General features: G+C 42.5%; 1 protein-coding gene across 7 annotated transcripts in view; it reads left to right on the forward strand.

Annotated features, from left to right (window-relative positions):
* Nucleotides 1–2802: 2802 nt before the first annotated feature.
* The window catches only part of LARP1B (La ribonucleoprotein 1B), a 33350-nt gene continuing 19292 nt past the window's right edge, over nucleotides 2803–16860 (forward strand). For 4 of the 7 annotated variants that reach the window (XM_074867280.1, XM_074867283.1, XM_074867282.1 and 1 more), the window contains exons 1-4: nucleotides 2803–3421; nucleotides 11451–11512; nucleotides 12597–12656; nucleotides 16329–16497. In XM_074867280.1, coding sequence (XP_074723381.1) covers nucleotides 3145–3421; nucleotides 11451–11512; nucleotides 12597–12656; nucleotides 16329–16497 — 568 coding nt within the window. In that variant the 5' untranslated portion in view covers nucleotides 2803–3144. Of the gene's footprint in view, nucleotides 3422–3839; nucleotides 4773–11450; nucleotides 11513–12596; nucleotides 12657–13765; nucleotides 13925–16328; nucleotides 16498–16860 lie in introns of those variants that run through there. The other 3 variants (XR_012628795.1, XM_074867284.1, XM_074867286.1) reach the window with 3 other exon arrangements.

Raw genomic sequence — 16860 nt, forward strand, 5'->3', positions numbered from 1 at the left:
TAAAATGTAAAGTAGCTCATAATGACTGTTACTCTGTTGGTTTCATGTAGTGTAAATCAGCCTCTTTTTCAAACATGAGCATTTTAAATACTGTGCACTTAAAGGAAAAAGTACTGTGAGTTTTGCCAAGGAAGTCTGACTTGCCCTGCTAGAAAATAACAAGAGGGATGATACAAAGTGGACAAAGAGTCAAGTATGAGACTTACGCAACTGTAAAAGCTTTTTATATATACTCTGCAGGCCCAGTCCATCTAATAAAGTATACAGTAAGCCTTCTGTAAGCCACAACGTTATCAAAACAAGTAGGTACAAAAACTTCTCAAGCTGCCATGTTACTGGTCACCTTTACTGTTTTTTGCCTCCCCCCGCTGTTAACTCTTAATCAGTTTCCTGCTTTTTTCCTGGTCTGTTCAGGTTCCTGCACTGCAGTATTGCAGTGTTCCTGAAGTCCTGGCTGACCTAAACGCCTGCTTCCTTATCTTCTAATGCTTGTATGAGAAAAAGAGGAAACAGGACATTAATCCCCCTCTTACCGGTGACTTAGGTAGGGCCTCTGTACTTTCATATCACTCTAACCTCTGCTTAACTTCTGAATTTGGGAAACCAAATCAAAGATGTGAAAGCTGTTTCAAACAGGTAGTGTGACTGATACTCCTGTTTTGGGGAATGCAGATGTAAACGTATACAGACAGTGCCTTTTTTCCCACTCAGGATTATTCACTAAGAATCCTTTCCTCCCTTTTAAATAAATTTGTCACTGCAATATGCAATTGGTATGTCCTTGACTTGCAAATTTGTTGCATGAGAAGAAATTGAGTTCCGAGTTGCAAAGAAAAATGCTTCTAAGAGTTTGAAGATTCGCTTTCATTTTAATCATTCTACTTTATTTTTTCCTTCTCTTGGTATAAATTTAAAATGAAGAAAGAATACATGTGTCACTCTGTATAAAAAGTGCTTGGAAGCAATAGTAATTTTTTCTATTATGTAAAGAGAAATTCCTCCCTTATTACCATGTTTGGAGCTTAAATATGCAGTTACAGAAACATGCATGAAAATATCTATGTGGTTTGCTTATCATAGCATAACAATTGCGGTAGATGTTTTAATTTCAAGCCTTTACTGCAAAAGGTCATTAATTTCCAAATATCTAGAACAAAGCAGCAAGCATCTGGGGGGTTTCTTCTTTGAGGTAGACCTGGGCTTCCACCAGGTGATCTGATCTCATCGCACCTGACCAGAGGACACACTGCCTGGGAGGGAGGCGTCCACCAGCACCTTCTGCCAGTCAGGACAGTTGAAGTGCTTGGTGTTACAGGAGATGGCCTCTGTTCTTTTGAGCGGATACTGTTCCCACAGTTCCAGAATAATCCTAAAAACTGCCTGAAGAAGCATGGGCTATGATGGGGGTTTGTTGGGATTTTTGGGGGGTTTGTGGGTTTTATTCTGATGAAGGGGTAAAACTGCATACAATCTCATTAAAGCAGAGAATAACATTACCCCAAACAGAACCTATTTTGCTGCCACAGAGCACTGGAAGTTTGGTTACTTGTGATGCTACTTTAAAAATATTTCACTAGCTTTATAAAAGCCTGTTTAATAATTTGCTTTGTTCATTAAAGAGATGTTGGAAATTTTTTTGGAAGATCTTTTATAAGAAACGGAGTAAAACAGGGCCAAGAGTCTGAATGCAAGAAACGGGAGAGGAAAGGGTGTCTTAAGGTGAGGGAAAAGGGTGATGAATTTCATGCTTTGGTGGCTTTCCTCACTCTGTGACCATAGCGGTTCTGGGATGACGCAGTGGCAGAAGTGGGGGTGTAGCCTCCTAATGAACCCAGCAAGCCTGGTACGGGTGCATGTGTGCTACAAGATGACTTCTGGGAGATCTTTGGCAGAAAGTAGAAAGGTAGAGGAGACGTGGTGTGCTAGCGATGGTACCAGTCTGTTGCAATGCTTAAATGATGGGCAATTCCCTCACTGCTTGGACCCAAGTGTGGGGTGGACTGGACTGGAAGTGCTGAACCAGAGCAGCCTGCTTTGCTTCAGCGACACGTCTTCAGCCTCCTGCAGTATTTTGAGCCTTTCATTGTACAAGCATGGGAAAGGCCTATAGAAACGGCATGTCCAGGAAGTGGTACTTGAGAGTTTAAACTGTCTTTACCAGTGCATGTCTAAGGGAGAGCAGGAGCTCAGTGGCCCTGCAGCGCCTGCTCTCTTCACCTCCCTTTGCTTTCAGCCGAAGTAGACTTGATAGTAAGTAAATAAATAATCACTGGTTCAGATGAGGTTTTCCAAGCTGAGCCACGCCGTTGCTCTGAAGCAGCTGCGGGGCGATTTATGTATTCTGGTTTTTAGCAGCAGCGAGGGGCGCCGGGTTGCTTCGTCCGTTTGTTTGTGTTTCTGGGGTGGGGGGTTCCTGTGGGTGACTGGCCGCCCGCTCGGCCACCTAAGGGGAGGTTGGTTTGGGTTTTTTTTTTTTTTTTTACTTTTTAATTAGTGCAAGGTCAGAAGCGGGGCCGTTACGAACAAAGGTGCTGAACTGCAATAAATAACAAAAGTTTTCTAACAGGGCGCGCTCGCTCCGCCGCCGAATCCACCGCCTGCCGAAGGCCGCCGCCGTCCCGCCACTGGCGCGGGGCAGGCGCTCGCGCCGCCGTGCTCGAGCGCGGCCTCTGAGGTCATCACGCACGGGGGTGCCCCTCCCACCCAAGCCCCGCCCCTCCGCCCGGCGGCCGCCGCCCGCGCACCCCCCTCCAGGCGGGCAGGGCCGGGCCGGGCCGGGCGGGGCCGCGCGGGGCCGCCGAGGCGCAGCGGGGCCGGCAGCGCCTCCCCGCCCTCCGGAGGCGGCGGCTCGGCTCGGGTTCGACGCGGCGCGGGTGGCTCTCGCTCGCTTCTCCCCTTCTCGGGGAAGGGGTTGCGCTGCGGGAGGGCGCTGGCTGAGTGAGCGGCTGAGGGGAAGGAGGGAGCGAGCGGCGGCGCGGCCCTGCCGGGGCAGCTGACAGGGGATCTCCCGGAGCCCCGGCCGGCGGGGCGGGGCGGTGGCGAGGGGAGGAGGCGGGCCGCCCCCTCGCCCCCTCGCCCCCCCCCCCGCCTTGGCTTCCCTGCGGCCGCCCCGGCTTGGCGGCCCCTCGCGGCGGGCGGCAGGGCATGTCCGCGGCGCAGGTGTCGGCGGCGCCCGCCGAGCGGCGGGTCTGGGGCGCTGAGGGCGGTGGCCCGGCCGTCAGCCGGCCCCGGGAGTCGGAGGAGCCCCAGCGGCCGGTGTCCGAGTCGCCCTGCGGGGAGGAGGCCGCGGAGGAGGGCGGGCGGCGGCGGGCGGCGGCGGAAGCCCCGCCGCCCAAGGAGAACCCGTGGACGAGGCGCAGACCCGCGCGGGACAGCCCTTCCCCACCCGCGGCGGGCGGGCGGCTCGTCCCGCAGGACCCAGGTGTGGCGGCCGGGCCGGGCCGGGCGCGGGGAGGCGGCGTGGGGGGGGGGGGGGGGGGGGGGGGCGGTGCGGGCAGCGGGCCGGGCGCTGCCTGGTGTTCTGCTTGGGGGTTGGTTTTGGTTTTGTTTTGGTTTAGGAACGAAAGGCGCGTGTTTCTCCCCGCTCCCCGGGGCGGGCAGCGCGCTGCCGGAGCAGGGCCCGGGTGCGGGTCGGCCGGCAGCGCAGCCCCGCGGGAGCCGAGCCGGGCGCTCCGGCTTTTGACATACATGGGCAGAGCAGGGAGGCGAGCGAGGGGAGGGGGGGTCCGCCCGCCGCCTCGGGGCCGGGGAACGGCGGCCAACAACGGGGCGGCTCGGCGTGGGGCGGGGGGGAGACGGGGACGCGGTTAGGGTGAGGGAGCCGCCGTGCTGGCTGCGGGCTCACGGGGGTTGCAGATGGTCGCCCCCGGCGAGCCCCGCACGGCGCTGGGCTCCGGTGCTGGCAAAGAGGGCTGGTAAGCTACTTGTCTCGCTTTGCTTTTCTGTAGAAATATTGCTAAATCCCGTTTGCTTTACCGCAGGTCTTTTTTGCCTAATTATATAGCAAGGCCCTCTGTACGATCCGTTACTTGGTTTTGCTTTCCAGAAGATTTGGATTGCAGAGGCTTTAAATGTTAACAAAAGTAGTCAGTTTGCCTGCTGTCAGGATTCAAATCGTTTATGTAGAAAGAGATGGAGCGAGAGTAGCTGTGGTATAATTTTCTGGCCTTTAATCACTACATGTAAGATAAAGCTACTTTACAGGCTTCATACCGACCTAACAGGCAGGTGGCTTTACAGAGTTGGTCACTGAAGACCTGACTTGAAATGGCCAGGTTTTATGTTTAGGTTTGCAAAGAGTTCCAAAAAATGAGCAGCTTCTTGGAGTATTGTTCTTGGCTGGAAGTAAACCGCTGACCTCAAAATACGTATTTCAACCTGTGTTTCCCGAGAATTTCAATCTCGGCACTTGCTCCTGAAGGCACCTGACAAACCTTTTTGTGATCTCACAGTCACTTTTATCCTTGAATTAAATACGTACTTCCTCCACAAAGAGAAATATATAATTTATAGTTTCAAGTGTACAGGTCATGCAAGCAAAGGAGTTCTCCAGACCACAAAATCTCTACTTAGCTGAAGATCAAACCTTTTGGCAACATATATAGTCATCTTTATCATCTTGACTGTTTTGTTTGTGTGTACTGACGCACTCATAAATACCTATTTATGCGTAGCTTCTACAATCTGGCTTGCCGGGCAGCAGCTTGTGGTCTTGTCCATGCATGAAAGAGGACTTGTCACTCATTTGCCTTGCTGTGGCAGTAATAATAAAGGTACATGAGAAGCATTGGGAAAGCTTCTTTTGTTGCATTAGCACCTCGTGCTTCACCTTCTGTACAGTTTACTTTTCCACTTAAGATAAAATACACAAATAGCTGTTGAAGGAAGGAGGAGAAAAGAGGCAGTGACTTCCTACACCGTGCCCATTATATGCTTGATTTCATGATTTCAGAGAACTTTATTTTCCTTCCGCATAAAAGTTATGCTTATCATTTATCAGATTAATACTAATCTGAGTAGCTGCACCGGAGCATCTTTTTCAGTGGCAAGTGTATAATTGAGCAAATACGGGAGTTGCTGTTGCTGGTAATGGCATCAGTGAAGAACACGTACCAGGCTGCGTGTTTTGGTTTGGCCCCCACCAAAAGCACCATGAAGGTGCCACCTCTCTTTTCCCTTGTGAAAGGCAAAGCAGCTGGTCTTTCCTGGCTGTTTGAAGGAAGGGATTGCCATGTGCCTCCATCTGCAACGAGGGATGTATTCTGAAGTAACTAATTGCATGTTGGCAAAGCAAAATCCGTCACACAAGGCCCTTATGAATGTAGTAGTATGGAAATTAGTCATGTGAAATAATAAGTAGATGAGCAGAAATACTACTGGGATGGAATGTAAAACTATCCGTAAAGAGGATAATAAAACGTAAAAGAATCTCACATCAAAGTAGTGACTGAATCCTGTTTGACTTGTTGATCCTGGCTTAATTTGTTGAAAGTTTCCTGAGACGTGCACGTATGGTATGTTTGGTGATAGTTACACACTTGAGAAAATTGATCCCAGTCTGTCTGTCATCTTTTGACTTTCAATTTAGCATAGTATTAGTCTGTAGCAGAGGCAAACCTGACTCTTCTTACTGAAAGAAACTGTTAAGGTCACCTGACACTAGAAGGAATAAAGTACTGTAAAAGGCTTAAAGTTCTTGGCAGAAAAATTCGGTCAAAGTGTTATTACTATGACTTATTACATTTTTGTCTCAGATATGTTAGTAGGTTTTAATCATGTTATAGTAAATCAAACACCTGATGTAAACATTTGAATTTTTCATGGTATGTTTGTTACCACAGTTCAGTGTTTCTGACTAAGCCTTTTATTAAACTTCTCTTTTAAACAGAACAATTTCAGAATTACACAGCTGTTTTTACATCCTAATCTGCATTTAACTCATGGAGAAAGACTCGTAGCAGTATAAAATTGCTAGTGAAATTAATAGGCTTCTGTCTAATCCCGGTGATCGTGAACACAGGGAGTTAGCTTTAGCATAGGCTGTCAAATGATGAAAGGTACTACAGCGGTGTGTCTTCCTCCCCTTGCCTTCCCTCGTAGCGCCCAGCCAATATATTGCAGTAAGTCTTCAGTTCTTCAAGGTGAAAATCTGTGAGTAATAGGAGAGGAACGGTTGCAAGGAAAAAATCCTTTATAATCCTGTAGATAATTTTTTACAAGGTGACAAGATAAGTTTTTTTTAAATTGAGCCAACAAGATGTGTCCGTACAGAAACTGCGGAACAACCCAGTGTTAGTCCTGTATTCCTTGTCTTTCCTCTGAGTCTTGTTTTTCCTCAGCTACCACTCAGAGCTGGGCTCTCACAGAAGAGGCTAGTTACCCTTCCTCCATATAAATAATTTGCCCAGAATGGAGTTGTTGAAATAATTTTATTATGAAAGTTTTCCCACTTGTTTTCATGAAACCTATAGAGCTGCCCTTTTTGTAAGCTTGCAAAAGGGAATCTGAATGATGAGTTCTCTAGTCTTCATGTGATTTGTACAGCTGATGTGGGTCTCTAATGATTCGTTGTGACCAGCAGGTCAAGGGAGGGGATTCTCCTCCTCTGCTCCACTCTCCTGAGACCCCACCTGCAGTGCTGTGTCCAGCTCTGGGACCACCAACATAAGGAGGACAGGGACCTGCTCAAGCGGGTCCAGAGGAGGCCATGAAGATGATCAGGGGGCTGGAGCACCTCCCTTATGAGGACAGGCTGAGAGAGTTGGGGTTGTTCAGCCTGGAGAAGAGAAAGCTCCAGGGAGACCTTATAGCGGCCTTCCAGTACTTAAAGGGGGCTACAGGAAAGGTGGGGAGGGACTCTTTATCAGGGGGTGTAGGGATAGGATGAGGGGTAATGGTTTTAAACTGAAAGAGGGCAAATTTAGATGAGATGCAAGGAAGAAATTCTCCCCTGTGAGGGTGGTGAGACACTGGCACAGGTTTCCGAGAGAAGCTGTGGCTGCCCCCTCCCTGGCAGTGTTCAAGGCCAGGTTGGACGGGGCTTTGAGCAACCTGGTCTAGTGGAAGGTGTCCCTGCCCATGGCAGGGGGGTTGGGACTAGATGATCTTTAAGGTCCCTTCCAACCCAAACCATGCTATGATTCTATGATTAGGTAATTATTCAAAAATTGTTTGTGAAATTTATGAAAGTATTCAGTGAAGCAAAATACCTGTGGTGCGTAAGTGGTTGAAGTGGGTTTACTTCCTAGTGTGCTTGAATGATGTAGTGAGTTAAAATAACTGCACACTTCAGTCTTCTATACTGTGCTTGGTTTGTCTTTATTCATTGCATTTATTTCTGGGCATCAAAGAACACCTTTTATCTGATTGATATTTTGGCAGCAGAGCACTGTAGTGCTATTGTATAAATTAATTTGCTTTAGTCTGTTAGCAAAACAGGTTGTAAAAGTACAGTTTAGTAAAGGTGTGCTGTGTTGCTAGGAATAGCAAGCTTTTGATTAGTAAATTGGTAAATGATCTGATTATCAAATTTTTTTGGTGTATCTAAGGCAGATATTCTTATCAATTCCCTGAGTGTTTTAATAGCAGCTTTTAAAAATTATTTTAAGAATTATCAGAAGATACAACATTGACAGTTACCTCAGCCCTGAAGGGATTAAAAACATTATCTTTAAAAACCTGCTGTCTGTATTTTAGTTGTGTATAACAGCATATGTAATTTTGTGTGGTAGATGTTGGGGTTTTTTTGGGGATCTAAATCTATGCTCTAGATTTAAATTATGATATACTCCAAGGGATTGTTCTGTCATGTTTGCAAGACTTGCACATTTATCTATTAAAAAACCAGATTTAAGTATAGCTTACCTTGTTTAAAAATGGATTATACTGTGAAGTTTCAAACTGAGCATTGAAAAGAAAACGTACAAGTTCAACAAACATGTTCCACTGAAGTTTTGAAGAGCTGTTCTGCTGGGTGATTTCAGCCACCTCCTGAAGCACTTCTGGTATTTACGTGATGTTGTTCCTTCACTGAAGGGAATACAGATGCAGTCTGGAAATTGAAAATTGTCTAGAAATCCTTACAGCATAAACTGTGTTTGTATCAGAACTAAAATGTGTTCCACCTTTTATTAATAGACTTTGCTTTCAGAAGAAATTGGCTATATCATCCCTCCCCTTCCATCAGAGAAAATTACTTGCTGACTAGTTATTTGCAGAACTTACCATCCATTCTGAAGTGCTACTACTGAAAATGTAGTTTGTCTTGTAATCAATGGTACTTCAGTGATAATGTACAAACTTTGCTTCTCTTACCTATGCACAGCATCCAGTCTGCTTTTCCATGTTCCAGTCGTTGTCCCAGAGGATTGCTGCTGTTTTGGTGGTTCCAAAATTCATCTTTCATTTTTCAGAACTGTCATCCCACGTATCTTGACATACTGCACTTGGCATGTTTGCACATCCATGTCTTTCTGCAGAAAATATCTCATGTTAGGATGTGGTGTATTAAGAGACTTGGAAGAACCATAATAAAAATGGCTTTGAAGGCTGATTTCTGTTTTCGTGTGGATGACATCTCTACTGGATGGAGTTCGGTGATTGAAAGATGATCACTGGCACTTCAACTTTCTCATCCTTGATTTTTTTGTTTTGTTTTTTTTTCCCTCACCCTCTCAAAACTGAGCTGAAACCCAGCAAATAAAGTAATTGAAGATAACTAAATTCTTTTATCAACACAGCATGCCATTAGTAAACAGATTACCTTGTCGCATGTGACTTGGAGGTTGGAATTAACAATAAGTGTTAGGTTGGAATTAACAATAAGTGAAATAGTTTATTTGCAAGGGCGTGTTGGGTTCTGCTGGAGCAAGGAGGTGCCATTTGTGGGTATTCAGCACTGTTACATGATGGTGGAACCAAACACCAGAGTAGTGTTAAGCATAGAGCTTTTATCTAAACACACTCTAGAGTAAGTTTTGCCTGAACAGTGGCTCTAGGCCCCTTCATAACAACATAACAGATGTGACGTGGGTAAAACCTTTAAGTGATCTGATGTTTTGTTCATTTACTCTCCAACCCTCCTTTTTTTTTTTTTTTTTTTTTTTTCCTTCCCCTTTATCTTCCCTTTCATGCTTCACACTAAAATCCAACTCCTATACGATAAGCCCCAGAAAGCCGGTCAGGAAAGATCGGTTAAATTTGGTTTTGAGCACAGCTCTTTTGGAAGGGAAGCAAACTCTGTGGAGTTGTTTTTGGGTAGGGAGGTATGGAGCGTGGTGAGATCTCTGGGATCATCAACCAGGTGGTTTGTTGCCTAATATTAATTTTCTTTTCATTTAGTGTGCAAATGCATCTTCCAAGTCATGGATTACTACATACAGATAAGAGAGATTCCTTAAAACGAGTTGGGTCTCATTCTCCTCGATTCAGATAGCCTCTCCTGCCGCCTGGAATAATATCCCATGACTAAGATAGTGCAGCGACATTGAGTCTTTCATTTTTTGAATCCCTTACTACGCCCTGGTGACACACAGAGTAGAAGTTCTGGCAGAGCAGTCCTTCAGCAGCAATTTAAGTAAAAGTGCTGCGAGATGGAAAAAAGGGCTTCGGTAAGGTAATTGAACACCTAGAGAGAGATGTGTGTTTACAGACTATTGGAGGACAAATGCTATGGCCAGTCAGTTTACCTTTATGGATAATTGGCAGTTTTGTTGGAGAAAATTACAAATTTGTTTGCTACTCCACCTCTACAGCTGTTTGTCTTGTTTTGTAAAGGGCAATTAGTTTACTATTGAATGACAAGTAAAAATTAGGATTACACAGTCACTGTGTGTTTCTGAAAGCTCTCAGTCTAATGTTAATTGAGGCTGAATAACAAGAAAGAGGCGGTTTGGGGGTGTTTTGTCTTTGTTTTAAAAAGCAGATCTGTAGGAGAGGAGAAAAACCTGGTAAATGGTGTGGCAAAGGTCAAAGGCTGATCAGGAGTCACTGAATTCACATGTCTTCTGTGATGTGCAAGTTGTATATAGCAGTATTAATATAATTTACAGTGGAATATGGAGTATGCATTAGTTTATGCTTCTAATCTTCACTGTATATTCCGGGAAGCAGAGAGAGAGGGTTTTCAGTCACTGGGGCACGAGGGTGGGGTTCCCAGTGTGAAGCTGCGATAAGGAAGATTAGTCACTGGATGTGAAAGAGATAAGGGTTGAGGAGGTGATGTTATCCCTGTATGAAATAATAATCCACTAGTGATTTCAGTCATGTTCAATGTTTCAAGTTTGTCTTGCAATAAAATACTGAATAAGAAATTTCAAGGAAAGGTTGTGACCACTTCTCTGTGGGAAAATATGCATTGGGAAAACAGAAACGGGGCTTAACAGAAGTTAAGAGGTGGTTTCCTCTGTCTCAATTCTGATCTCCAAGAAAAATTGCCTGATACAAGTGGGGTTTTTTCCCCCTGAATTTCCAATGCAAAAAGCAGAACACAATTAAGATGGGTAGGGAAAAATTGCACTGAATAAGAAAATCAGATTCACAGAAGGGTAATTGCACATGCATTAAAAGATGTAGTAAATTTAAATAGACTTTTTTTTTTTTCAGTGTAGGTTATTGATCCTAGATCGTCAGGCCCAATAATGTTGCCACATACAAGAGAGAGAGTTATTTCCAAGCATTATATTAATTCCTGGCAGATATTACTGGTAGACGTATAATGGACTCTTGCTCAGGAGATCAGATGGGATCACTATTATAAAATTTAGGTCTTGACTCGGGATGATTCTGAAAACGTATGAGTGTCAGCTTTGTTGCAAATGTTCATATTTATCATAAACCTATCCATTGTGGAATTTGCACATTAAAATTTATTAGCCTTAATGTAATTTTTATAGTAATTTTCTGTTTTCATCTTTCCTTATATATATTTTTTTTTCCAATGCTTTGGCTTGATTATGAGCAATATGACTAAATTTTATTTGGGACTTGAGTAATTGCTTATAAAAGGAATTTATGCACATGTAATTGCATCTATTTTTCATGCTTGCATAATGGTTTATTTTGTAAATCTGTCTTATAAATATAGCTTCTAATAGGATAACTTTTTAAATGTGTTTCAGGGGCTCATTTTCTTTGCTACTTATTAGGTTAAAATACCAGTGTTTTGAGATAGTCTTGACCTCATAGCTGAGCAAATGCTTAAATACTGTGTTATACAGTATCCTGTACACCTAGTTTACAAGATTATTTACACTCATTATGAATGGGAGTTTTTCAATGTCATGTACTATTAGTTACTTTATGGGAATGTTCATTGACTTCGATCCCAAGGCCTCAAAAAAACTTTGGTGTAGCATGATAGATAGTTAAACAGAGTTATTAAAGTATACCTTCCATAATCTTTTAAAGTGCAGTCTAATTCTTCATTTGAAAATGTTTTTCTTCCTTTTCAGAACTAGAAGATTCCACTAAAGTTATAAAAGCGGCGAAACCCAGGACAAGGAAATGCAGCAAGGTTTGTATTTGCCGGAAGGACATTTAGCTGTGAGTTACTGGACCGATTGTGTTAGAAGTCCCAGTTAATTTAACCTGTTAATTTAAACTATCATTTAGCTGAGCTAAACAGGAAAATGAAATAATTTCAAAGGGGTATTTCTGGCTGTAAATATTCAATATGGTAAATAGCTGATATTACTAAAATAAGAAGATAGATAGCAAGGTATTTTGAAGTTGCAACCAGCAGTGTTATGTTCTGCCTTGGTAATGGTTAATTCAGAAGTCAAAGAAAAGTTAAGAAGGAAGGGAAATTTAAAATTAGAGGGGATGCTAAAGTGGTGTATGTATGAGGGATAAGGAAAGGCACTTTTGTTTAAAAAAGCAATGGGATTATATAAAAATATGAAGGGACTGCAAAGAAAAAGCACTTGAGCACAGATGATGCTAGATCAGTTTGGGGAATCCTTTTTGCATATTATGTGCTGTGTGTGCTTTATGTGCTGTTATAAAATTACCATTATGACAACAGGAGACACAGAATCTTTTTATTGAAAAATAAGTTTCTAAAATTTTGTACAGCCACCCCTTTTTAGGTTGAATAATACCTGTGCTCAGTCTTCCAAAAGCTAGAAGACTTCTAAGCGGTAGATACCTTTAAATCACATAGGAAGCTATGTGTAAGACAACATTTAACCTGACAATTGTTTCATGTGTGCTCACATGAGTCATAAGCACTCTTAGTTTATTTTATAATAGAATGTAGAAAATTTTGCTTGCTTGCTATCTTTTTTTGGCTGTGCCCACTTAAAATGAACTTCTTCATGAAGGCGTTCTTTAGACAGTTAGACTAATGACAAGCTAAGATGTATTGGACCTTGATTTGGATGTAACTGCAATGAATAGTTGTTTCTACAATCAATCATATTCTGTTTTCAAAGGTTGTAAGTTTGTTTTCGGTTGTATTCCTCAGTTTTTAAAAATTGCTACTTCTAACAGTTCTGCTCAAAGGGGTAGTCTGGCCATCTGAGTCATGGCTGACAACTTCCATGTTTTAAAAAGGACTAAATCTAGGAAGTAGTATAAACTGTTCATCATCTTTGCAGGCTGGTGATTTTGGTGATATCACAAACTGGCCAACACCAAGTGAAATAGCAAACAATGAAGTAAGTATCCTCTGTTATCTTCAGTATTATTTTTTTGAAAAACCATATTGACTTCTCTGCTTAATACCATTCCCCCCAGAATGTGCTTTGAGTGTTGTAGGGTTTCAACAGAAATTTTGTCAATAATTCAGGATACTGGTCTGTGCTTAACTGTCTGCACTGGTAATGGAATTTCCGAACCCTTTGCAAGCCCAGACATATACACTCCATTTATTGTTAGTGGTGTGCCATGGACGTGTAGGTAGAAACATGCCATATACCAATTTAAAACTTGTATTTCCCTTTTCTACTCTTCAGGAAGTTTATGCCCAGATGAGAAGGCCTTTGGGATTGTGAATATGCTGCCCTCCCTTGTGGCTCAGAATGCTTTGGGCAGGTTGTCTTAGGACAGCTTGGTTATCCTTGAGTACTCTGATATATTTTTGCCTTGCTGGATCTTTAGTTAACATCTGCTCCATCAAATTATCTTCCTTTCACCTTATCTCAAGTGATAAGTGCATAAGATATCTTACACCTCTTTTATGCTATTTAAAACAAGAACAGAGCACAGATTATAGCAAGCTATGAGGTGCCATTTCACTCTTTGCTTTAGTTCCGCAGCACCCCGTGATGCTTTTACTTGGTGAGGGAAACCAGAAGATTTGGGTTCAACAGTGTGCATTGTATAAGTGAAAGTCTCCAAATGAAAACTGAAAAAGAGTGTATTACGGTAGTTTCACATGAGTTATTTGTCCTGCAGGCTCAGTTTCAGACACCCTCCCTTCTCCCTCAATTGATTGTCATAACTTTGTTGTTTATATCAGCAACAAAACATTTTCAGGTGTCTAACCTGGCTTTTAGCATTGCAAGTCAAAATTATAGACGTCTGCATATTTTGACACAACATGTTTACTGCTGGGTAGAATTTGCCTCCTCTAGTAGCTTGTTCTACAGGATCTCAAAGAAAATCTTTGAGGTTGCTAGAAGGATCTTTAAAACCTGTATAATTATATGCTAATAAATTAGTGCTCATTCAGTTGCTCACATACCAGTTAGAATACTTTAGTGTGTGCATACATCCCATCGTGGTTTATACAAGATCCTTGATTCTGTTTTTTTTTTTTTTAAAGTATTTATAAGCTTCTCCATCATCAGTATTCTTGTCAGTTGCTGAGATGTGAACGGGAGACTACCACTTCAGAAGAAGACAGTGGTGATACATTTAACAATATCATGAAGGATGCATGACTTGCATCCTAAAGCTGCTAATTTATCTGGTGGCATTAGAGGTGTGTAACTCTCAGCTGTGCATCAGACTGCTTCCTTAGTTACTCATAAGATTAGAAAGAATTTCATCTGTGCTTTTTATACTGCAGATGCACAGCCTCTTTGTTTGCTACAGTCTAATAACTCAAAAATGCTCTTGAAGATTGTGTGGTCAGTTCCACTATGCAACACTTTTTGTTTGTAACTTTTCAGAGACTACTGTTGTAACATGTGAGTTGGAGTGCAGAGAAACTGTAACTGTGTCCAAAAATAATGATATTTTCTATCATGTTCTGATGCTCAGAAAAGGAGAGGGTCTGCTGAGTTTAGATCTGTGAGGTTGAATAGCATTGAAAGGATTAAATTTTGTATCCTTTAATAATATTTGTAAGTGCCAGTGTTGATTTGTGACTAAGTCTAGAATATGGTTATTTTAGCATCTCTTTTTTTCTTTGGAAATACTGATTTTAGTGACTTAAGAAAATGTGCACCTGTATCTCTTGCATTCTTTTTAGTACTGCAGGTCTTTAGCATCTACTTGGTTATTACATAAAATTTTGATACAATTAATGATGTCTGTACAGTACTAAACTGAGTGGCCGAGAGATACATATGTAGTGTTTCATAAGAAGATACACATTTGATGTTTTCTGTCTGAAATAGTCTGCTTCAAGAGTATTTTTAAAAAGATTTTTTGTTTTACCAGATGGTTTAGATTATATTGCGTAGATGTTAATTAACCTTTTTCTGACTTAAGTGTGTGAGAATTTCAGGACACAAATTCATGTAGTGTCTGTTAAACCAAATAACATTTAGTTTGTGTTTAATCTCAATTGATTTGTCTAAGGGAAGGCCTTGTGTTCAACCTAATTACAGCATAGTACTGCAGTATCTACTGTATGTACTCCAGCAGGTTCAAAGCCATCTCCCCAACACAGAATTCTTTCTGTTTGGCAGAAATGTCTGCAAAGCCTAATTTTGCAGGTAGATGTTAGATCCAATTGTAGAATGGTTTGGGTTGGAAGGGACCTTTAAAGGTCATCTAGTCCAACGCCTCTGCAATGAGCAGGGACATTTTCAACCAGATGAGGTGGCTCAGGGCCCTGTCCAACCTGGCCTTGAATGTTTCCAGGGATGGGGCATCTGCCACCTCTCTGGGCGACATATTCCAGTGTTTCATCACTCTCATAATGAAAAATTTGTTCCATATATCTAGTCTGAATCTCCCCTCTGCCAGTTTAAAACTGTTACCCCTCGTCCTGTCCCTACACCCCCTGATAAAGAGTCCCTCCCCACCTTTTCTGTAGCCCCCTTTAAGTACTGGAAGACCTCTCTAAGGTCTCCCCAGAGCCTTCTCTTCTCCAGGCTGAACAACCCTAACTCCCTCGGCCTTTATTCATAGGGGAGGTGCTCCAGCCCTCTGATCATCTTCATGGCCTCCTCTGGACCCACTCGAGCAGGTCCATGTCCTTCTTATGTTGGGGCCCCACAGCTGCACAGTAACACTCCAGGTGGGGTCTCACAATAGCAGAGTAGAGGGGGAGAATCCCCTCCCTCGACCTGCTGGCCACACTTCTCTTCATGCAGGCCAGGTTGGCTTTCTGGGCTGTGAGTGCACATTGCGGGCTCATATTATCTTTTCATCCATCGGTACCTCCAAGTCCTTCTCCACAGGCTGCTCTCAATAACTTCATCCAGCAGCCTGTGTCAATACCAGAGAAGAATGAAACTTTCCACTAGTTGCTAAAATGCTGTTCATTTTGCCTTCTCTGAAATCTGTTATTCTGTGGGATTTCCAAGAAGTGATGATCTGCAGAATGCTGGCACTACTCAAAGGCACACAGTTCCCAGTAAATGCCATATTCTAATGTGGGAAAAAATAAATCTGTAATCATACATCTCCACATCCTCTGGTCTTTGGTTCTTCTGGTTTAGTAGAACAGAATTGTCAGAGTTAAGACCCATGGCTCCTTACAGTTTACAGGAACATTTGGCATGCTGTTAAGATTGTACAGCATTATGGCAATTTCTGGTTTACCACTCAGTATTCTCTAAGCACAGCTTTTTGAAGATAATCAGTCTGAACAGTAGGTACTGGTGAATAATATTTCTTTCTTATCAAATAAATTTCAATTTTGAGATATTGAAATGTGATTGTTGTGCACTCCGCAATTCTACGTCTTCAGTTAAAAACCAACCAGACAAAAACTTCCTTAGTCTAAAAATTCTTTTTATAGTCTTGCCAAGTTAGCAGAAAATAGAGCTATTTAAAATGAGACTTTTCAAAACAACACAGTTCTTAAAACTCACCCTACTTAAGAGGGTGAGAACAGGTAATAATAAAGGAATTTTAATAGGTAAAGGAAATTTATACCTTTTTCTACCAGCAGCTGTACTGTCAGAAATAATTACTGGTATCTCTTGCAGTGTAAGACTGTAAGTCACAGTAGGAAGCCAACAAATAGAAGAGAAAAGGAGGAGAAATCTGATCAAAAAAGCAATAATGGAATCAAGGACAACCCGGAGGCAAAGCCAGATGGTCCAGGAGATAATATTAGCGAAGATGAAGCTCAAACTAATAACCAAAGGAAAAAAGGTCAGTCTGGGCACTATGTATAATGCAGTAAGTCACCATTGATACAGTTACGTTAATTCCAGTTGAATGACTCGGTGAAACTTTTTATATTTTGCATTTTCTAGGTGATGCAGGATATATTGCTTTCTGCCTAAAACTGGCTTCCTTTGTCCGGTTTTGGAGTGTTCTGTTCAGTCAGATAGGGATTCTGGGGAAAAAGCAGCTTGTGTGCTACTGATGCTCCGTGGAGCTCTGACAGTTTCTGGAAAATTTTAGAATGGCTGTACAAACCGTTACTGTCTCTCACATCTTTATTTCACTAACTAGATAGCGCTATGTTAATTTAACTTCATATATATGTGTGTGTGTTACTATATATACTAA

Source organism: Strix uralensis, chromosome 4, assembly GCF_047716275.1.
Source record: "Strix uralensis isolate ZFMK-TIS-50842 chromosome 4, bStrUra1, whole genome shotgun sequence".
Classification (NCBI taxonomy): Eukaryota; Metazoa; Chordata; class Aves; order Strigiformes; family Strigidae; genus Strix; species Strix uralensis.